The sequence below is a fragment of the Chinchilla lanigera genome, unplaced genomic scaffold, assembly GCF_000276665.1.
Source record: "Chinchilla lanigera isolate Chin_1 unplaced genomic scaffold, ChiLan1.0 scaffold00089, whole genome shotgun sequence".
Lineage (NCBI taxonomy): Eukaryota > Metazoa > Chordata > Mammalia > Rodentia > Chinchillidae > Chinchilla > Chinchilla lanigera.
Genome location: NW_004955490.1, coordinates 8,302,442 through 8,326,324, shown reverse-complemented (window position 1 = coordinate 8,326,324; position 23,883 = coordinate 8,302,442). Strand labels below are relative to the sequence as shown.

The 23,883-nt window shown below is 42.0% G+C and overlaps 1 protein-coding gene across 1 annotated transcript in view; it reads left to right on the top strand.

The window, feature by feature from the left end:
• The window catches only part of Prps1 (phosphoribosyl pyrophosphate synthetase 1), a 26,939-nt gene extending 4,389 nt beyond the window's left edge, over positions 1–22,550 (top strand). The window contains exons 2-7 of the mRNA XM_005404697.2: positions 6,368–6,551; positions 9,679–9,777; positions 10,839–10,963; positions 14,857–15,030; positions 17,796–17,955; positions 20,245–22,550. Coding sequence (XP_005404754.1) covers positions 6,368–6,551; positions 9,679–9,777; positions 10,839–10,963; positions 14,857–15,030; positions 17,796–17,955; positions 20,245–20,337 — 835 coding nt within the window. The 3' untranslated portion in view covers positions 20,338–22,550. The remainder of the gene's footprint in view (positions 1–6,367; positions 6,552–9,678; positions 9,778–10,838; positions 10,964–14,856; positions 15,031–17,795; positions 17,956–20,244) is intronic.
• Positions 22,551–23,883: the final 1,333 nt, after the last annotated feature.

Here is a 23,883-nt window from a genome sequence, read left to right as displayed (position 1 = left end):
TTTTTTTTGGTTTTTCTCGGTACCGGGAACCGAACTCACGACCTTGCGCTTGCCAGGCAGGCGCTTTTGCCACTGAGCTAAATCCCCAGCCCCCCCCAGATCTTTTGTTTTGCTCTTTAAGTTATTTATACTTTGGGTTTCTCATAAGAAAAACCATGCAGTATTTCAATCTTCTGTGTCTGATTAATTTGACTTGGCATTGTAGTCTCAAGGTACATTAATTTTCCTACAAATAACTCAAACATATCCTTTATGGGTGAAGAGTACTCCGTAACACACACATATAGTATGAGCTATTATGAGTTATTTTGCTATAAACATGGGTATGCGTGCATCATTCTAATATGTCTAACTTTTGGGGAAATACCTAAAAGGGGAGTTTTTTCCCCCTTCCATCAGATTTTATTGGTACATTTTAAATATACATAATGATCACATTCATCATAGAGAACTTGTACCTGTACATGGTATAACTTGATTCTTTTTCTTCCCCAATCCCCTACATTCCCTTCCACCCCTCCTCCCCTCCCCATTTACAAAAGCTTTGTTTCCATTTTTCCCTTTTCTCTTTTTTTTACTTTTCCCCCTCTTTCCTTTCCCCCTCCCCCTCCCTTGTTCCCCTCCCCCTCTCTTGTTCCCCTCCCATTTGAATATTTTCTTCCTATTTCACAACACCTAATATACATTTTGGTCCTTATTTACACTTTTGGTTTCTTACACCAGAGAAACAATGTGGTATTTACACGTGCGTATCCAGTTTATTTTCCCTAAGAGTGTGGACTCAAGGTGCATCCATTTACCTGGGAATGTCTCAAGCTTATCTAAAAGGGGAAAGTTTTATACCATAATTTAGATGTCCAAATATCTGTTAACAGATATTTTTGATCTCTGATCTGATACTTTTATATTAAAATCATAGAACATAAATCTTTGACCATTTCAGATAATTTTCTTAGAATAAATCTTCAGGAGGAGAATTACTGAGTTAAATGATGTACATACTTTTTCAGGCTTTTTTTCCCAGATCCTAGGAATTGAAGCCAAGGCCTTGTGCATTGAGGCAAGTGCTCTAACCCTGAGGTACAATTTTCAGAGCCTTTTATTTTGAGACAGGGTCTCCATAAATTGCCCAGGCTGGTCTTGAACTCAGTGTTGCATCAGCCTCCCAAACTGCTGGGATCATCAATGCGCAGCAGTAATAAATGCTATGAATATTTAATGTAGCTGAGCGTGGTGCTGTGTGGCTATTAGCCCAATACCCTGAGAGGCTGAGGCAGGAGAATCACAGGTTTGGGCTTAGCCTGGACAATTTAGGGACTTAGCAAGATCTTGTTTTAAAATTTTAAAGAAGGTAGGGCTGGACATGTAGCTTAGTGTGAGGGCCCTGGGTTCGATCCCCAGTGCCTCAAAAATACATATTTAATGTATAGGAAATGCTTAAGTGCTAGTTTCTGTGCTATATATCTTGTACATTGTTTTTGGTGTTGTTGTTTTTTGAGACAGGGGCTCAATATGCAGTTTGGGCTGAACTTGAACCCACAGCAGTTCTCCTGCCTCAGCCTCTCAAGTGTGCTGAGATTACAGGCATGCAGCCACCATGCCAGGCACCTTGTATATATTGTACTTAATCCTCTCAATAGTACTGGTCCTATTCCAGTTTTACAAAGGAGGAAGCTGAGATCCAGAGATTAACTGTAAATATGGATCCAGGATTACTATGCTTTTTCAATTTTTGCTGGTGCAAAGTCTATTTTGTTATTTTGCATTGACCAAGAGGGAAAAAATTAACTTTAGAGAACACTTCATTAACCCAAGGGAGCATACAGGAGTATTACCTTGTGAATTGCTGAGCTAGGTCTTTTCTACCTAGAGTCTCTTAGGAGCAAATAGGTTTGGGGCCCAACTGTTCATTCATCAGTTATTAGTTATTCCTGTAGCTATTTATCTCTAAGATTTACAGGATTCTATAAGAATAATGGTGTAGGAATGTTGTTTTATGATTTTAACTTGGAAATAATAAAGCCCAGGTGAAGAGATGGGTAGGCCTATTCCTTATACTGTCTGGGATCAGCTGTCAAACTGCAGTGGAGTGTTAAGTCCTGACTCTAGCCATGGAATGCCTGGAGCTCAGATAATAATTCTGTGGGGTTTTTTTGTTTGTTTTGTTTTGTTTTTAGAGACAGGGTCTCACTATGCAGTTCAGGCTGGCCTTGACTTCACTTTGTAACCCAGGCTGGCCTCGAACTTGCAACGATCCACTTCACTTCACTTTGTAACCCAGGCTGGCCTCGAACTTGCAACGATCCTCCTGCTTCAGCCTCCTGAGTGCTGGGATTACAGGCGTGCGTCACCATGCCCAGCACTCCTATCTATTTGAGTTATCAAAAAAATTTAATTTTATATATAAGGGGTACCTCTTACAGCTCATCTCAGTTCAGTCCTGCTGTTACACTAGCTACATTTCAGGTGCCCACTAACCACAGCCATGAGTGGCTCCCAGGTTGGCCGGTGCCATTCTAGAGCTTAACTTTGGTAAACGTGAAGGTTATTATTCTGGACATCACACACACACACACACACACACACACACACACACTGTCTCTCTCCCCGCTGCCTGTTTATTTGAAAATTGAGGAATGTTTTCAGAAAGCAATTTTGCCATCAGCATAGTGGACATTGACAGCAGTTTTAGTTGTTTCTTGGTAACTGATAAAATGCCCTCAGCATACCAGATACTTACTCTTCATTTTGTTGCTTTTGTTTTTGCTTTTTTGTGATACTGGAGCTTGAATCCAAGAGGACTGAGCTACAACCACCACCACCAGCCCCCCTGCCCTTTTTATTTTTTAATTTTGAGACAAAATCTCACTAAGTTGCTCAGACTGGCCTCAAATTGTCCATCTTCCTCACTTGGCCTCCATGTAGCTGGGGTGTGGTGTGTGCTATCGTACCTGGGTAGTTGATAGGATTTTTGTTTTTTGAGACAGGGTCTGAATATATAGTCCAGGCTCATTTTAAAGTCATAGTGATCCTCCTGCCTCAGCCTCCTACCTCGCAGTTGATAGCATTCTAAGTCACTTTTAATCTTACAGGTTCTCAAGACATCACTTTGATTAGATGGTCAAGGAAGGTATTTTTATTGGACACCTGAAAGATGAATGAGAAAACTGTAGGAAGAGCATTGTGCATAGTGAGGAGAAGTACCCAGAAGCCATAGAGTAGAATGGCATGTGTTGAAAAAAATGTGAGAATCAGGGCATTGTGGTGAATGTCTGTAATCCCAGCACTCCAGGAGGCTGAGGCAGGAGGATCACCGAGAGTTCAAGGCCAGTCTGGGTACGTAGTAAGTTCAAAGCTAGCCTAAACTGCATAGTCAGACCCTGTCTCCAAAAAAAAAAATCAACCAATAACAAATGTTGGTGGGGCTTCAGGGGCGTGGGGAAGAAACCCTTCTCCACTGTTAGTGGGAGTATAGACTGGTGCAACCACCATGGAAATAGTGTGGAGATTCTTCACAAAACTAGGACTAGCCAGGCATGGTGGTGCACACCTATAATCCCAGCACTTGGGAAGCTGAGGCAGGAGGTTTGCTGTGAGTTCAAGGCTAGCCTGCACTACACAGGGAGACCCTGTCTCAAAACAAACAAACACAAAAACCCTAGGACTAGAGATCCCATTAGACCCAGCTATTCCCATTCTTGGTATCTTTGCAGAAGAATTTAAAACATCATACCACAGCGATAGATGCACACCCATGTTTATAGCAGCACAGTTTGTAATAGCTAAATTTTGGAAGCAGCCCAAATGCTCATCAACTGATGAGAATGGATAAAGAAGACGTAGTTTTTTATATAATGGAATACTATTCAACCACAAAAAGGACAATCTTGAACCATTTCTAGGTAAATGGATGCACCTTGAGGTCATACTCTTTAAGTGAAACAAATTGCACACACATGTAAGCACTGCATGGTTCCTCTGGTGTGAGAAACTGAAAGTGTAAATAAGGACCAAAAATATAATAAATAATGTGAAATAGGAAGAAAATGTTCAAATGGGAAGGGGAATTAGGGAGGGGGGAGGGGGGAAGAAAGGGAAAAGAAACAATGAAAAGGAAAAAATGGAAACTAAGCTTTTGTAAATAGGGAGGGGAAAGGAGTTGAAGGGAGAGGAAGGAAAAAAAGAAGACCCAAGATATATTATGTACAGGTACAGACTATATATGAGGAATGTGACTGTGAAATTCACATTCATGTAAAATCATTAAAATGTACCAATAAACTTAATTAAAAAAAACTAAAAGTAAAAATAACAAAGAAAATGTTTTTGTAGCACAAGGATCCATACTGTAAAATCCTAAATTAGTTTTCTTTATGTAATGTCTGCCAGGAATCTGATTTTCTCTATTTTTATTGGTTTCTCTCTTATTTTTTTTTTGCTTGTGTGTGCCATGCTGGGGATCAAACAGAGGGCCTGGTGCGTGCTAAGCTTACATTCTACCCCTAGCCTGTACCACTAGCCTGCATTTGCTTTTGTTTTTCTTGCATTACAGTATAAACTAGCCTGCTTCTCTCCAAAGCAACAATAAAATAATAAAAAGGAAACAAACAATATAAACTAACAACATTCTTTTTAAATGTAGGATCTCGGGCTGGGGATATAGCTCAGTGGCACAAGCACCTGCCTGCCAAGCTCAAGGTCCTGAGTTCGATTCTTAGTTAAATAAATAATAAAAGTAGGATCTCTTCAATAGTTACTTGGTCTAGTTACTTGGCTTTTTAAATTTTTTTTTGTTCCTCTTTTTGAGACAGGGTCTCGCTATGCAGTTCAGGCTGGCCTTGAGCTCACTTTGTATGCCAGGCTAGTCTCGAACTCACAGTGATCCTCCTGCCTCAGCCTCCCCAGTGCTGGGACTACAGGCGTGTGCCACCACGCCCGGCTGAAAAAATTTCTAAGTCAAGAGTATTGGGTAGGTTTTTGGGTTTTTTTTTGGTTCCGGGAATTGAACTCAGGACCTTGCACTTGCCAGGCAGGCACTTGTGCTGCTGAGCTATGTCCCCGACCCTTGGGTAGTTTTTAGTGTACAAGTCTGACACTTTTTTAAAGAGACATGAGAAGGATTTATCAGAGGAAAATATAGGATGCACTCAAGAAAGAAGTGCTCAAAGAAATGAGGCACCTATATCAGTTTCTCATAATAGAATTACCTTTGCAGATTGTGATAGAAGTTTCTTTCAGGATGCCTCGAAGTTGTTTGTAGGGGAGAGAGAGTTGTTGCGTAAAGGTGATATGATAGGCATAGGAGTTTCTGAAGCCACACAGACGATACTGAAGTTGTAAGAAAAGTATGGCTCTTTTGTTTAATAAGTACATTGCCTTTTGGTTTGAACTGATGGTGGTGTTCAGTGGGCATTATTAACCATTCTGATCTTGCTAGAGACCCACACAAACACCCCTACTTCACCTGGAGGATTGATTGGGGATAAGGTCTTTGGGAGGGGGGGTCACTACTAGGGATTGACCCCAGGGGAACTCTACCCCTGAGCTACATCTCTGGCCTCTGACTTTTTTTTAGATCCTAAGTATAGTTATTGAAACTTTCATTATATGGTAAAACATAGTCCCCTCCATAATTGTAATAATTTCCTGTGGAGTTTTTATTAAACAAAACTTAATGATTAGATCCGAGTACAGTTAGCATGGGAGGAAGTCAAAGGCCACATCTCTTTTATTCACTGTTGTGTTCCTAGCACCATGACTAGCATATAAACATTCAGTATTTATTTATTTTGTTTATTTGTTTAGGGTTTTTTTGGTACCAGAAATCGAACTCAGGACCTTGTGCTTACCAGGCAGGTGCTTATGCTGCTGAGCTGTATCCCTGGCCCACATTCAGTATTTATTAAGTGAATTGCCAATATGGCAGAGGTGGAACTATCTTCTCTAGAAAGCATCACTATAGAGCAGTGGTGATTAATTCCTTACATTTCTACTACTTTTGTTATGTGTGGATTATGTAACAGTCACAGGTGATGCATAATTTGTGTTTACACCACATGGCCACATCCTGAAATTATGGTCTAATTGTTTGTGTGTACTTTAAACTCAAGTTAGCCAATGTTTTTCACCCCGTGTCACTTGTAGAAAGAAACTCATAATATTTGTATTGTATGCTGGAGTAAACTGAGACAGGAAACTGCTTCTGGTCTTTCATGGGATCTCCTAATAAAGCCTGAGGGGATTAATGTCCATGTAAAGCTAAAACCACCCACAGCATAGTCATGGGGAAGCTTTGATTTTTAGACCTTAGTAAGTATAGTGCAGTGCTTAAAAATCTATTGTTTAATATTGTCTTTCTTCATTTTAGTGTGGAAATTGGCGAAAGTGTACGTGGAGAAGATGTTTACATTGTTCAGAGTGGTTGTGGTGAAATTAACGACAATCTAATGGAGCTTTTGATCATGATTAATGCCTGCAAGATTGCGTCAGCCAGCCGAGTCACTGCAGTCATCCCATGCTTCCCTTATGCCCGGCAGGATAAGAAGGATAAGGTAGGACCAGAATCTTTCCAGCAAAGAAAACAGGAGCATTGCTCGCAGTCACAGAAAGTTCCTTAACTATCTGATAATATATTTATAGGTGTTTTAAAATCATATTTCCTTGGGTATTGCCCTATCTTCAAGACAGTAGACATATAATTGGTTTATATAAGGGAACATATTTGCTTTCTGTATTTTATTTAAGTCATACATAATGTATCTTTTAGTTAATAAGACTAAGCACCAGTCCTGTGGAGTAGAATATTTTTTAAACTAGAGTAAATCCTCTAGCCAGTTATGATGGGGTGCAGCTATAGTCCCAGCTACTCAGGAGGCTAAGGAGGATTGCCTGAATCCCAGAGTTCAAGGGTAGCATGGGCAATGTAGCAAAACCCTGAGTCAAAAACCAAACGCAAGCCAGGGGTGGTGGCACACGGCTGTAATCCTAGCACTCTGGGAGGCTGAGACAGGAGAATTGCAAGTTTGAGCCCAGCCTGAAGAATCTAGCAAGATCCTGTCTCACAAAATATAGAGAAAAGGAAAAGGGCTGAGGATGTAGTTCAGTGTGATGACCCTGGGTCCAATCCCCAGTACTACAGTTAAAAAAAGAAAGAAAGAAAACCATATACATACGCCCTCCCCCTCAAAAAACCTCTATAGTAGATAGATCCTTTCAAGGTGTCCTAAGATTGGGGTCATGACTGTGAAAATATTTGAACTTCATAAAATTTGTTTTTCTTTTTAAGACAGAGTCTTGCTATGCAGTTCAGGCTGGCCTTGAGCTCACTTGGTAGCCCAGGCTGGTCTCGAACTCACAAAGATCCTCCTGCCTCAGCCTCCCGAGTGCTGGGATTACAGGTGTGCGCCACCATGCCTGGCTCATAAACTTCATAAAATTTGAAGTCTGTTATATGAATACTTGGTTGCACATGTCTCACATCTGAGGTATATTGAGGATGAAGCATCTACTTAAAACATTACAAGTCTGTTATAATTTCATTTTTAAAACTTAAAATTTTGTGTTTTAATTTTTTTAAATTCTGTATTATGGAGGTGTGGGGTACACTACACATTGAACTACATCCCCATTCCTTTTTTTGTTTTTCAGTTATGAGACAGTCTTGCGAAGTCACTGTTACCCAGGCTGCACTTGGAACTTTCCATCCTCCTACCTCAGCCTCCTAGAGTGCTGGGATTACAGGTGTACAGCACTATGTCCAGCTTTTGTTTTTCCAGGGCTATGGATTACACCCAGAGAGCATTGAGCTACATCCCCAGCCCTATCATTTATTCATTCATTCATTCATTCCTTCATTATCTATCTATCTACCCATCTATCTATCTTATCTATCTATCTATCCATGTTTTTGAGACAGAGTCTCCTGTGCAGTTCAGGCTGGCCTTGAGCGCACTTTGTAGCCCAGGCTTGTTTCGAACTTGCAACGATCCTCCTGCCTCAGCTTAATTTTTTTATTTTGAGACAGTGTACTAGTTGCCTAGGCTGACCTTGAAATTGCAATCCTCCTGTTTCCATTCCTGAGTAGCTAGGATTATAGGTATGCATCGCCACAACTGGCTGAATTCGATTATAATTAATGCTCATTGTTTACACATAACACCTGGGAGGAAGGTCAACTATTTTTACTTCTACACAGCATAGCGTATTAAAGGAAGGACTTCACTATTTTATTGTGCATCAGACAGTTGCCTTTTTTTTTTTTGTACCGGTAATCAAACTCAGGACCTTGTGCTTGTCAGGCAGGTACTCGTGCCGCTGCCCAGCCCTAGATGGTTGCCTTTTAAGGGAGTTGTTGCTGGAAAGTTAGCCTCCAGATGATTAGAATAGTGATGTAATTTACAATAGAAACAATTTCCATATTTTTAATTTTTTTTTTTTGGTCTTTTTTTTATGACAGGGTCTCGCTATACAGGTCAGGCTGGCCTTGAGCTCACTTTGTATCCCAGGCTGGTCTTGAACTCTCAACGATCCTCCCGACTTTTGGGATTACAGGCCTGCGCCACCACACCCAGCTAATACCCCTGTATAATATGTAACATGTAAAAATTTAAAGATACGAGCCAGGGGGCTGGGGAGTTAGCTCAGCGGCGCAGCGCCTACCTAGCAAGCGCAAGGTTGTGAGTTCGATTCCCAGTACCAGAAACAAACCAAAACCAAAAAAAAAAAAAAAAAAAAAAAGATATGAGCCAGGCGTGGTGGCACATGCCTGTAATCCCAGCACTCAGGCTGAAGCAGGAGGATCGAGACCAGCCTGGGCTGCAAAGTGAGCTCAAGGCCAGACTGAGCTGCAGAGCAAGACCCTGTCTCAAAAAGACAAAAAAAGAAAAAATAGGTGTGTGTGTGTATGTATGTGTGTGTGTGTGTATATATATATATAAAAATCTAATAAAATAATTTTTTAATGGTATTTTGAGTCTACTGATTTGAATAATTGAATATTGGAAGCACTTGAATAGGCTGAAAAGGTTTACATTAAGGAAATGGAGGCAGGTGTGGTGCCCTTGAGAGGCTGAGGCAGGGAGATCACACGATCAAGGCCAGTCTGAGCTACTTAGTGAGACCCTGTCTCAAAAAAGAATAAAAAGAGATGGCTGGGTATGGTGGCACGTGCCTGTAGTCCTAGCATTTGGGAGGCAGAGGCGGGAAGATCACTGCAATTTCAAGGCAAGCCTGGACTACATAGTGAGACCTTGTCTCAAAAAACAACAAAAAGAAAGAAAGAAAGAAAGAAAGGAAGGAAGGAAGGAAGGAAGGAAAAAGGAAAGAAAATAGAAACTAGGAATTTACTTTTATTAATGAAATATGTATTCTGAGTTGGAATAGTTCGGATTCACTTAATATTTGTTCTAGATTATGGTCTATTCAGTCAATGGCCATGTTTTTTTCCATGAATTCCCTGGTAGCACAGTGCCTTAAACATAGTAGGTTTGGGCCAGGGATATGGCTCAGCGGCATAAGCACCTGCCTAGCAAGTGCAAGGTCATGAGTTCAATTCCCGTTAACAAAACAAAACAAAACAAAAAAACAACATAGTAGGTTAACAACAAATACTTCTTGGGGAAATGAATTGTTTTTCAAGTTGGCTTTTTGATTTTTCTTTATTTCTTCCCCTTCATTTAGAGCCGAGCTCCAATCTCAGCCAAACTTGTTGCAAATATGCTCTCTGTGGCAGGTGCAGACCACATTATCACCATGGATCTACACGCTTCTCAGATTCAGGTATCAGCAGAAGCTAAATACAGTCATGGGGGTTAGAAAGGTGGGAGGAGTGGGCTGATAATGGTAAAGGCTGCAGAGGAGCCCCAAACTGCCCAAGTACAGCTCAAGTAAACTAGGCACCAACGGCATTTTAAAGATACTTATCTTAAGCATAGTTCTAAGCATTATGCATGATCTGTCACTGAAGGTGGTTTGGAAGGGAGGCAGTGTTGTGTTAAGGGAAGAGCACAGGCTTTGGGATCAGACCTCATTTGAATACGAGTGCTTACTTCTCTAAAGATAGACTTTATTATTATGTTGAGAATGAAATAAGATGTTCATAATAATTCCTGGCCTATGATATCTGTTCAATAAATAGGAGCTGTTACTGTCATATTATTGTTCCCCTTGAATATTCAGTTTTAAATGTGGAACCACAGACATTGGAACCTATTCTCTTGCATAAATCCAGCGTAAGGGGAATAGAATACCACATTTATTCGATACTACTTAAAGATACTTTCATATCATTATCACTTGAATTTATGGCAATTTAATGAAGTACATAGGATAGAAGATTGTATCCAACTTATAGAAAAGTAACTACTCAATTGAGAAATTAATCGAACTTTATAAACTAGAATTAGAACACAGATTTTCTGACTACTAGTTACTCTGTGTGGTCTTGCACTATAAATAGCTTCCACTAAGTTTATATACCATAGCGTCTCTAACTGATTTTTGAAATAAAACAGCTGAACTTTGGGTGGCATAAAGCAGTATTAATTCCTGAGACAGCATTAGCTGCACTGTACTTTTGGCCTTGGCTGAATTTAGCTATTCATAAGGGCTTACCCATTTCTGATGGTCAGTTGTGGGGTGACGGAGGGCTGGTTTTGCTGATCTTGGCTGGGCTCCCTCAGCCAATATTTGAGAAGGTCATATTTACAATTTTCCTCGCCTTTCCCATTACTTTGAATGTTGTAGTATTCTCTAGGCAAGTTACTAATTTCTTTGTGTTAGCCATTTATAAATGAAAGAGAAAGAAAATAAAATAAGACTGACCCAGCTTCTTTCTCTAGGGCTTTTTTGATATCCCAGTGGACAATTTGTATGCAGAGCCAGCTGTCCTGAAGTGGATCAGGGAGAATATCTCTGAGTGGAGGAACTGTACAATTGTCTCACCTGATGCTGGTGGAGCCAAGAGGTATGGTTGAAATTAGTATTGTTTCCAAGGTACTGAGAAAATCTTTCAGCAAGTGTATTACAAAGTGAGACTGTTGTATTTGAGTGGCAGTTTTTAAGTATTTTAGAATGGATATATCAGTGGGTGAGATGTGGGTTCTTGTCTTAGTTACTTTTCTCATTGCTGAGACAAAATACCCAACACCCAAAGTTAAAAGAGGAAAGTTTATTTAGCTCACAGTTCGTAGAGGTTTCAGTCCATAATTGGCTGGCTCCAAGGCAGGGTGGCTTCACAGAGGAGTAATAGTTCATGGTGGGCAGAAGGTAGCAAAGCAACAAGGGAGACAACCACAGCTCTTTCTGTCCCAGTAGCACTCATACATACGCTTGATCCTAGTATTGTCGATCCTACCATTTCACCATGAATCAATCCTGGTGTCACACATGCTCGATCCAGCCACTTCTGAAAAAGCCCCATCTATGACTGCATAAGATTGAGGGGACATCTAGACACAAGCCATGACAGTTGTATACAGTTCACATTTAGTGGCTGAAATTACTACTAGGTAGACAAGACAAAATTGGCCCTAAATAGTCATGATATTGTGAGTTTGACTGTAAGTACAGTAACTATTTTAGATTCTTTTTGTGTTGCTGAGACAAAATACCTGACACCCAAAGTTAAAGGAGGGAGCCGGGCGTGGTGGCGCATGCCTGTAATCCCAGCACTTGGGAGGCTGAGGCAGGAGGATCGTTGCAAGTTTGAGACCAGCCTGGGCTACAATGTGAGCTCACAGCTGGCCTGAACTGCACAGTGAGACCCTGTCTCAAAAAGACAAAAAACCAAAACAAAACAAAACAAAAAACAAAGTTAAAGGAGGGACGGTTTACTTTGGCTGGCTCCAAGGCAGGGTGCCATGGCCCGAGGGAATCACAGTGGCGAAGTCCATGGCAAAGCGGGCAGGAGACAGTGCGCGCAGAAGCAGCAGCCTGCCTGCCTTCCCTCTTTCCCTTTGTTACATCCAGGCTGTAAGCCTACTGACTGGTACCACCCATGTCCAGAGTGAGGCTTCATTGTCCATCCCCTTAGTACCAGCATCACACCCTTAATCCACATTCACACACCCTAATCCAGCCACCTTTGAAACTCCCCACTTATGACCACGTGAGCCTTTGGGGGGACATCTAGATATAAGCCATAACAGTAACATGGCATTAGAGAGCTAACAGCACTGCTATAAACTTATGGGAAAGGGTAGTAAATTTGATTTTTCTAATGAATGGCAGCTGCTATTGGGCCCCATCTTAGTGGATGAGCAAGCTTTTACATATCTTTTATAATGCCGTTAGTTAGATCATTTTGATCCTTGGGATGAAACTATTAAGCAGGAAGGAAAATAGTGTGGTGTTTTTATTTAAAACCAAGACTAAAATTCTAAGCAAACTTTGTGCCAGTGAAACTGCTTTAGAGCTCATGTGGTGCAGACTAAGAGCCCTTGATTTTCCTGGTGATTACTCACTAGTAAAGCATTCAGAAGTATGACACATGTTCTTGTTGTGGAAAGAAAATGAAGCGCTAGAGAACACAGATGATTAGGAAAAGCTAATTTAGGACTGTCTAAAAGCCATTCAAGTCTTCAGTGACTGTTTTACAACAGCCTCTTTATTTCAGTAAGTTCAAGGAACTGATAAACTAAGAACTTAAGTTCCGCTGGGTATATAGCTCAGCGGCACAAGCGCCTGCCTGGCAAGCTCAAGGTCCTGAGTTCGATTCCTGGTACAAAAAAAAAAAGAACTTAAGTTCTGTTATCCAGCCAGAAGGAAGTATGGCATGATGAGTTCCATGTCCTTGCTGACTACCATCTGCAGTGTTAGTACAACATAAAAAATCGCCAAGCTGGAAGTTGTCATACTGTCTCCTTCGGCATTAGCTTCATGACTTGCCAGTGAACTTAGGAGGAAATAGTCACATCTGAAAAAATTAGACAGGACTTTCCAAAGTTGGGTATAGGAAACCTACCTTCAGAAGATGAATTGCTACTTTTGATGTTTTCTTTATTAAAATTGGCTTATAGTGATGTAATATTTCCACATGTGTGGCTATCACTTCTGTCTTGGCAGCGTTTGAGGTGATTCAGTGTTTATAGCCCTTTTCTGATTTCTTGGTCAGCGTAGACGGTTTGGGACACTTGTATTAATTATGCATTTGTGTTGGCTAAGTAATCATTTTAAGCAAATTAGTTACTACTGACGTTAATGTCCTAAGAATAGTAATAGAGCCGGGTGTGGTGGTGCACGCCAGTAATTCCAGCACTCAGGAGGCTGAGGCAGGAGGGTCATTGCAAGTTTGAGACCAGCCTGGGCTACAAAGTGAGCTTAAGGCCATCCTGAACTGCATAGTGAGACCCTGTCTCAAAAAGACCAAAAAAAAAAAAAAAAAAAGTAATGGAGAGCAGAGTGTAATTTGTTTAGATCAAGGTACGATTGTTGCCTAGAGTTATGGTCCAAACCTTACTCTATGGTCAGGTTCTCCTCATCCAGCAAAAACTCAGACATGTCACACAGCACCTGCCTGGCAAGCATGAGGTCCTGTCTTTTTGAGACAGGGTCTCGCTATGCACTTCAGGCTGGCCTTGAGCTCACTTTGTAGGCCAGGCTGGTCTCAAACTCGCAACGATCCTCCTGCCTCAGCCTCCCAAGTGCTGGGATTACAAGTGTGCGCCACCACACCCGGTGAGCATGAGGTCCTGAGTTCGATTCCTGGTACCAAAAAAACCACCTCAGGCATGTGACTATAGTCAGAAGGAAAACAGTACATAATGCTATAGTTTGATCAATGCTTGCTTTCATTTTTTTAAGTTTATTGATACAATGTAGATATACATAATGACCACATTCATTTTAGAGCTTTCTTTCATTTTCAAGACAGAGTTTGCTATGTAGTTTCAGCTGGCCTTGATCCTTCTGCCTCAGCCTGTCTAGTGCTGGGATTACAGTCATGTACTCCCACACCCAGTAGTGCTACATTTTTGAAAGAAGATAAAACCCAAACCACAGGCTTTTCCTTCGCATATGACGAAGATAACACAGTGGAAGATGGAAATAGGTTTCACCAGGACAATTGTTTTCTGCTTGAGTGAATTGTGTGGTATTTTGTCACCAGACAGACTTCTATCTCACCTTCTAGTGTGGTTTGTATTATGTTGTAATAAGAAAAAATAAATAAAAGTTCTGTTTGGATTTGGAGAGACTTTGGGCTCTGCAGTGAGATGCCAAGTTTGGTTAATTGGTGTAACTTTCTAGCAGTCATAAAAAGAACTCCCAAGCTTGGTGTCCAGGTACAGTTGACACTGACAGCTGGTGGATGTTTTGCCACCATCACACAGGGGCACAAACAGGCTGAGCACTGCTTCTCCCCTGCCAGCCCAAGTCCACCTAGCTCACCCCACCACGTCCCGAATCACGGTGTTCGATGGTGGAGTTTAGGACCACCTGTGTAGTCAGCGAAGTCTCTTTCCCTCCTACTCCCAATCAATTAATGTGCCTTAGTAATTATACTCGTCCCAGGACTGGTGAGGGTGTCTTTCAGTCCCCTACCCAGAATGAATGATCATCCCAGTTTGAGTAATGCATTCCTAAACTGCTACTAGAATATAGAGGCATTAGGCCATTAAACCCAGTTTGTGAGGTTTGCCTTTGAGATGGCTACGGTAGTTGCTTTCATCCGGCCCTGGGAACTGTTTGGTTTCAAGGAGTACCCCCCCACACAACCAACCCCTCCCACCCACCGTTTTTTTTTTTTTATAGCGCTGGGGATGGAACTCAGGACCTTGCACTTTACCACTAAGCAATACCACCAGCCCCTAAGAAGGCACATATACATGTGTTTAACTTTGAATGTCCTCTGTTTTGCAGAGTTACCTCCATTGCAGATCGGTTGAATGTGGACTTTGCTTTGATTCACAAAGAGCGGAAGAAGGCCAATGAAGTGGACCGCATGGTGCTGGTGGGAGATGTGAAGGACAGGGTGGCCATCCTTGTAGATGACATGGCTGACACTTGTGGCACAATCTGCCATGCAGCTGACAAGTGAGTGAAAAGGGAACAACTGCTATCAAATGACATCAGCTTGTTGATTGTTTTTGTGACTGAATTGCAGCTTTAGGAGATTTTCACTACCCTAGGCTTGAATTCTCCTAAATATAAATTGATGAATACTCTTAGTTCCTCCTCTAGTTTTTTATTGCTGAGCAGATACTCCATGTATGTTCAATTAACCCATTGTAAATTAAAACCGTTGTGAGTGGAAATACACCGAATATAGCTAACCTCCCTGTGCGTCACAGTTTAACCACATCATGCTCTATCGAGTATTGGTTGTTTCCTGTCCTGATCACAGGGCTGACTAGGTGTTGTGCCTTGTGCTGCCCTGCACCGTGAAGCAATATCTTACTGCGCAGCGCAGCCCACAGATAGCTCCAAGTTCCCAGTACAACTTCTCCCAAGTGCTTATTGCTTTTGTGCCATCATGAAGTCCAAAAACCTTAGCATCACCCGAGTGATACCTGTGTAACAAAATTTGTCTACAGCCATACCACCCTGAACATGCCCGATCTCTTCTATATAACAAAATGAGCCATTTTAACCTTTTCCTTTCTTTCTTTGCTTTTTAAAAGCCATTTTAAAGGGCACAATTCAATGCTATTAATTACATTTACAGTGCTGTAACTATTAACCACTTTCTGTTCCAATATCAGTCCGTTCCTACGCCCATACTAGGGGTTGAATTCAAGTCCTCAGGTATGCTAGGCAAGTAATGTACCACTGAGCTACATCCTTAGCCCTTTTGTTTTTTAGTTTGAGACAGGGTCACGCTGAATTTCCTAGACTGGTCTCAATCTTGTGATCATCTTGTCCACAGCCTCCAAGTAGCCGGGATCACAGGCGTGCACCGCCACAGCCGGCCATTTGAAGTGTTTTCTCATAACTCTCAGTACTCTTTTTTTGTTTGTTTTGAGTCAGGGTCTTGCTATATAGTCCAGGCTGGCCTCGATCTCATGGCAGTCCTCCTGCCTCAGCCTCCTGAGTATTGGGATTACAGGCGTGCACCACCACACATGGCTCAGTACTCTTATAGCCTGTGTGTGTTTTGAGACAGGGTCTTACTTATATAGCCCAGGCTGTCGAGGCTGTCTGTGAAATTGGAATCTCCCTGCTTTAGTCTCTAGAATGCTGGGATTACACGTGTGTGCCACCATGCCTGGCTTTTAATAGATTTTTGTTTTAAAAAGTTAAGGTGGAAATCCATAGATCTGAACAAGCAAAATTATATATTCTTTTTGTCTTTTTGAGACAGGGTCTCACTATACAGTTCAGGCTGGTCTTGAGCTCACTTTGTAGCCCAGGCTGGTTTCAAACAAAGATCCTCCTGCCTCAGCCTCCCGAGAGCTGGGATTGCAGGCATGAGCCACGTCTGGCCATATATTTTCATCTGTATTTTATTTAAGCTTGAAACCTTGGTCTTACTGGTTGATTGTCCGGTGATTGTCCATTATTATTCATCTTATACTTCTCATCTTTTGTGTGAATGGTACTAAATTACCTCCCCACTCGGCCCTGTGATACGAGTCAGCAATCTGACCTACATAATCCATCTGACACATTACCTCTGCACCTGCTAGTTTTCCTAAAACTGTGTGTAGACATATCAGTCCGCTCCTGTGAATGTTAAGTAGCTCCACAATGCTTACAATCCAAGCTACTATAGACAGCATTGTTTCTCATGATGGTTTTTTAAACTCCTGAGTGTCTGTACCTGACACATCATAGGTGCTAACAATGTATTTGAGTGCTACCGAATCATTCCTATTCCTGTCTTGGATCCTCAACTTTACATTTATACAATCTATTTCATCCTTGAAACCCTTAGTTTATAAGGTATTGCTAATCAGTGTAACAGACCGTCCCCCCTGATATGTTACTGGCTTAACGTGATAGTTTCTTTCTTGTGCATGGCATATGCCAATGCGAGCATTCCCAGTTGTATTCATTTTCAAGGGTACTTTTCCAGTCTTGTGATACTGCATCTTTAATATGTGGCTTCCAAGATTACCTGGGAGGACATTTCCATTTTTTGTTTGTTTGTTTGTTTGTTTGTTTGTTTTTGTTTTTTTTGAGACAGGGTCTCACTATGCAGTTCAGGCTGGCCTTGAGCTCACTTTGTAGCCCAGGCTGGTCTCGAACTCACAGCGATCCTCCTGCCTCAGCCTCCCAGAGTGCTGGGATTACAGGTGTGCACCACCATGCCTGGCAACATTTCCATTTTGTCCAAGCAGAAAGATAAAAGAAGATAGATCACCTTTGGGAGGTTTTTATAAGTCTAGCCAGGAAGTGGCTTAGAGCACATTTTTCTTGATATGGACAGAATGTAGCCTCCCAAAATTCGTATGTTGAGCCCGAAACCCAAACGTGATGGTTTTTGGAGATTACTTTTAGGAAGTATTTAGTTTAGATGAAGTCTTGAGGGCAGAGCCTTCATGATGAGATGAGTTCCCTCAGAAACAGAGAATTTTGGAGGGCTCGCTGGCACGGCCCTTGTGCATGTATACAGGAAGAGGTCATGTGAGCGCAAAGCCAGCCACCTACAAGCCGAAAGAAGACTTCAGAATGAAACCCACCCTGTCTGTGTGTTGCTCTTGGACTCGCCAGCCTACAGAACCGTGGGAAATATGTTTCTGCTTGAGCCACATGGTTTATGGTACTTCCGTTATGGCAGACTGAAAAAGTTTTTCTCCTGAACTCAGATTCTGTAGTGACAAATACGATTAATCCCAAACAACACTTTTTTCCTCTAGACTTCTTTCAGCTGGCGCTACCAGAGTTTATGCTATCTTGACTCACGGGATCTTCTCCGGCCCAGCCATTTCTCGCATCAACAATGCATGCTTTGAAGCAGTAGTAGTCACCAATACCATACCTCAGGAGGACAAGATGAAGCATTGCTCCAAGATACAGGTAAGGATGAGATGCCTTCTAAAAAAACAAGACCTTACTAAGTGTTTAGTAGGTAGCTAGACTCTGAAAATTTCCTTCTTCAGTCTTAAGGGGTTTTTGTTGTTGTTTGTTTCGTTATTTTTTTTGTTTGTTTGTTTTTCTCTGGTACCAGGAACTGAACTCACGACCTTGCGCTTGCCAGGCAGGCGCTTTTGCCGCTGAGCTAAATCCCCAGCCCCTGTTTCGTTATTTTTAAGACAAGGTCCACTCTGTGTAGCCCAGGCTGGCCTCAGACTCACATCCTCCTTCCTCAGCCTTTCAAGCAGTAGGGTAACAGATATGCACCACCACACCCTATTCTTGGTCTTAAGGCTTTAGCCTGTTATCAGGATCTGATCCAGAATTTTAAGAACTTATTGAAAGGAACAGTTAATGTTTAATTGTTTGATCAATCTTACATGCTAATATCTGGTTATCTGAGTAACCAATTTGAAGATAACAATGGGTAATACAATAACCATTGTTAATTTCCTATCACCTTGTTTGAAATTCTGTGTGTTTTTTATTGTTTTTGTGTTGTTTTGTTTATGTCTTTCTATTTGTTAATTTGTTTGTGTTCTTTTCTCTTTAAAATTAAAAAAAAAAAAAATCTGAGGCTAGGGATTTAGCTCAGCGGCACAGCGCCTGCCTGGGAAGTGCAAGGTCGTGGGTTCGATTCCTGGTACCGGAAAAAAACCAACCCCCTCCCCCAAAAAATTAAATGAAATTAAATTAAATTAAAAAAATAAATTAAAGAACTGCCTGTTGCTGGATCACAGAACCTGGAGGATGGAACTCAGGATTTTGCATTTTAACAGCCTCTCCCAGTGATTCTAAATACAAATTAAAGTTTGCAAATTTATGCCTTTTAATATGAGGGGTTATTTTTTTTTGAGACAGAGTCCCACTGTGTAGTTCAGGCTGACCTTGAACTCATGGCGATCCTCCTGCCTCAGTGTCCCAAGTGTTGGGATTAATGAGTTTGTTTTAACTACCTGCCCCTGTGGACATTATAATGTGAAAACTTAAAGCTGGTTATATGCTCCTTAGTGTTTCTCAAAGTATATTCTGGATCTGTGTTTCTTATCAAAATGTAAATTGCTTTGTTTCATTCAAGACCTATAAAACTAGAGGTCCTAAAGTCAGTATCTTACGGTATTTCCCCAAATAACTATCAAAAACTTAAGTTTCAGTGTTATTGCTCTGAAAAATATCTTACTTAATTAAAAATGTATAATCATTAGCTTTCTAAAATTAATATCTATTATTAGAGGATTGTTGTCATTTGAAGAAAGGTTTTGGGTTTTTTTCAGTTTAAATGCTTTTTTTTTTGAGACTAGGTCTTGCTATGCAGTTCAGGCTGGCCTTGAGCTCACTTTGTAACCCAGGCTGGTCTTGAACTTGCAAAGATCCTCCTGCCTCAGCCTCCCGGGTGCAGGGATTACAGGCGTGCGCCACCATGCCCGGCCTGTTGTTGTTTTATATATATATATATATATATTTTTTTTTTTTTAAATATTTTTGAGACAGGGTTTCACTGTGTAGTTCAGGCTGGCCTTAAACTCAGTTTGTAGCCCAGGCTGGTCTTAAACTCGCAACTATCCTCCTGCCTCAGCCTCTCGAGTGCCTCAGCCTCTCGAGTGCCTCAGCCTCTCGAGTGCCTCAGCCTCCCGAGTGCCTATGCCACCACACCCGGCCTATTCTTAAGGTTGTTTTGTTTTGTTTTGGTACTAGTGACTGAACCCAGGGCCTTTGCAATGAGCTATATCCATGGCCCTTTTTCATTTTTTATTTTGAGACAGGATCTCACTAAATTGTCCAAGCTGGGCTCAAACTTACGAATCCTCCTGCCTCAGCCTGCTAGAGTACTGGAATTGTGGGTGTGTGTCAACATGCTGTGCTCACCTTAATAGTTTTTCAATGATAGCTCATTACCATTTTGATGAGCCTCAATTACGAAAAACTTGGTATGAGCTGGGTGTGCAACTGAGGGAGACTGATGCAGAAGGATCACAGGTTCAAGTCCAGCCTAGGTAATATAGTGAGTTTCTCTCAACATTAAAAAGGACTGGGAATATAGCTCACTGTGAAGGCTCTGGGTTTAATTCCTAGCACCAAACCAAAGAAGAAGAAGAAGAAACTTGTGAGGAGTAGCTGAGTATGGGCTTAGGAGGAGAGTACTCACTAGGGTACCCATAAACCTGGGCTATAAAAGAGCTTCCTGAAGCTCTGTCCATATGTACTAACCTGGTGCTTGTCTTGCCTTTCTAGGTGATTGACATCTCCATGATCCTTGCAGAAGCCATCAGGAGAACTCACAATGGGGAATCCGTTTCTTACCTGTTCAGTCATGTCCCTTTATAAGAGAATCCCTTCTGAAGTTTTGAAACATGAAATCAACCCACCCCCTGTTTTCCCTTGGTGTTCAATGACAGATTTGGGAGACCCAGCTTGCTCCAGTGTAGTTTTCCACATCCCAGATTAGGTAGGTGAGGGTTTAGCCTAAATTGGGAAAAGCCCGATTGAGACTGGCTGCTGGGATTTCCTACCCTCATTGTCTCATTCTGCCTTCCCTGCTGGTTTTGTGAACCTTGCAGCTTTGACTAGAGCTCAGTTACTGCAGTATTTCAGACTTTGAAGATTGTTGTTTAAAGCCGTTGTTTGAATGTGACTGTGGAAGCTCAGACTCCTTTGCATGTGAATAATTTAGGGTTGTTCTTTGTTCAGAACAACTCACTGCAGAGCCCGCTCATGTGTGACAAGTTCTCTAAGTTCTGTCCTAAGTTACTGAAAGCCTTGGGCAGCCCCGAATTTAGTCCCAATAGTGCAGGAGCCTGCAAGGCAGGGGTAGGCGGCCCAGCTCGAGCAGCTGTCCGGTGCGGTCGTGAAAGCGGGGAAGGGGGTAATACAGAGCAGCAAATGATTCTTGGGAGGAAGAAGCCTGAAGAAGCCTGATCCATCATCATCTGCTTGCCTGTGTAGCTTGGCTTTTCCTCTACCTAGGCCTTTCTATTTGGCTTTACCTACAGTCATTTTGACCTTTTCCTGGCCAAATATCCCCTCGTAGCCAAATGACTGGCCTCCTGTTTTGTCACCGTTAACATTCACATTAGATAATGTGCTATAGCTTAATCTTCCTTAGCCTGCTGCCACCGTGGTAGGTTTTAGGTGGTATCGTATAGTGCCTTTTGAGTAATTTAAGTACTTAATTTTCACCTGCCCTCCTTGGATCCGTTTGGCCTCTCATGACCTGGGATTTCTGTTAAAAAGATTGATGTTATTGTCTCTTGTAGAGGAAACTAATGAAGTGTGTGTGTGTGTGTGTGTGTGTGTGTGTGTGTGTGCATGACTTTGGGTCTGTGTCATGTCTGCAATGATTTCTCTGCTGAAGGTTTAGTTTAGATGTCTTGTCCAGTGATAGCTCATATTTCTTGGTTTCCAAATTATTTTAGCTACCTTATTAGCCAAGGGAAAATAAGAGTAGTTTTATTAAAATGAAATACTTTAAGATATGTAGAGTATACTGAGAACTAGACATAGTCTAATTCTGTGCAGTATATCTGAATTATAAGGTATATAATACCTGCTGGATCTCTAGTTCTTACTTCTGGTGGCCAAAATTAATATTTAGGTATTTGGTTACAAGAGGAGAATAGTTTCCACAATTTATTCATTTCAATCCAACTTTGCCAGGTATAATTGCTCTTCATCAGTAGCTGACGTCTGGCATTTCATTTCAACCCTTCTAAATAAAATCTGCTGTGACACCCAGTATGGTGGCTCATGCCTATAATCCCAGCACTCTGGGGCTCAGGCAGGAGTGGCTGAGGTAAACTATGAAATATGTGCCTCTGGGCCTCTGGGCCTTTTTCCGCTCAAATCTTTTGCTGTGGACTGGGAGTGTACCTTAGTGGTAAAGCATTTGCCTGGCATGCACCAGGCCCTGGTGGTTTTTTCTTGTTTTTTCAGACAGGCCCTGGGTTTTGACCCCCAACACAGTAAATAAAAATAAAAAAGTTGACTTCGAATCTTTGCTCTGGAAATAGCTCACATGGAATGTTGATCCCCTTGCTAGCTGGTTATGCTATTTCCTGAAGTGGATCGGTTGGTCAGGCTTTCTCCTTTCAGGATACAGTAGTTGCCCCCTTTGCCACAGGGGGGCACCATCCAAGCAGCCCCCGGGGTTTGCCTGAAACCATGGCTAGTGCCTGGCCCTATATACAGTATTTTTTCCTTATAAATATTTATCTATGATGAAGTTTGATGTACAAGTTAGGCACTGTAAGAGAATAATAATACTGGTAAAATAGGATGATTACAACTAATAAAATTGCCAACACCCTCATTCCTGTGCCTTGGGGACATTATCAGGTAAAGTACGTGTTACTTGAATATGAGTACTGTGGTATAGAAACAGTTGGTCTGATAACCAAGGCTAAGGGGCTAGTAGCATCTACAGTGTGAATGTTTTAGACAAAGGGATTATTTATGTCCTAGGCAAGCCTGGGAAAGCTCGAGATTTCATCATGTTACTCAGCACAGCATGCAATAAATTGTAAATTGTTTTCTTTCTGGAATTTTCTGTTTAATAGTTCTGGCCTACAGTAGACCATGGACAGTTGAAACCATGGCAAGTGAAACTGCATAAGGATCAACGACAATATTTTGACCTGAGGCCTCTGCTGTGGGCCCCTTTGGGTAATCCTCTGGTTTGTGGTTTGAGCCAGGGTCTCACTGTGGAGTTCATGCTGGCCTCAATCTCTGTGGCAGTCCTCCTGCCTCAGGGTCCTGCGTGCCGGATTACGGGGATGCACCACCATGCCTGGCTTGAGTAAGCCATTTCTTGGGAGATTTTGAGGTCATTCAAGAAAGATCCTCCACTCCCACTTTGGTCCCTGTGCCTGGGGGAAGGCCACAATTCAGAGCCCTGTGACACTCAGCAAAGTGCCTTCCATGCTTTTCTGCAGTGTCTTAGAGATGGCTTCTCAACTAGAGGGCTTCAGGAGTGTACCTGGTGGGTAGGCCACGAGGTGGCAGCACCAAAGGAGTACGGTTGTGGAGCTCAGGAGACAGGAAACTAACCGGGATCACTGTATGATGGCCTTTGAACAAGAAGCATCACCAGGTTGTTTCAAATCCCCTTGCCTCCCCCAACCCCAGAACCAGAGAAAAGGGCATTGCCTAGGCCAAGGCTTTTTTGTTTTGTCTTTTTGAGACAGGGTCTCACTATGTAGTTCAGGCTGGCCTTGAGCTCACTTTGTAGCCCATGCTGGTCTTGAACTCACAACGATCCTCCTGCCTCAGCCTCCCGAGTGCTGGGATTACAGGTGTGAGCCACCATGCCAGGCTGCCAAGGCTATTCTTAAGCTAATGCTTTTATATTTATTTCATCTCAAATGGGGCTGCTAGTTTCATTGTCTTTTCCAGAGTTGGACACCAAGTATTTTCTGCTAAAAAAAGTAACTTGTCCATTAATAGCGTGTAGCCCTCAACAACTATATTAGAACCATATAAACCTGAAATTGAGAAAAAAAACAATGTCTTTGCTATTGGCCCACCCTCCTACCATCTCACTCTTGCTAGCAGGAAGAGGCCTATAGAAGGGAAGCTAGTGAAGCGAGGGGGAAAAAACCCTTAAACAGGCGGCTGAGGGAAGACAGCTTTGCACTGTTGCTCCCAGGGCTCCCAGCACTCAAACGAGACCGTACAGAGTCTAAATGTGTGCAAAATAGCCATTGGTCAGGAAATGGAGCCAGCCTCCCACCCTTGCATTAGTGTGCAGCTCCAGCCTTTAGGCAGACACTTCTTCAATAGAAGCCCAGCTTCTTGTTTTGTTTTCCATTTTTTTTTTTTTTTTTTTTTTTTTTTTTTTTTTTTCTCCGGTACCGGGAACCGAACTCAAGACCTTGC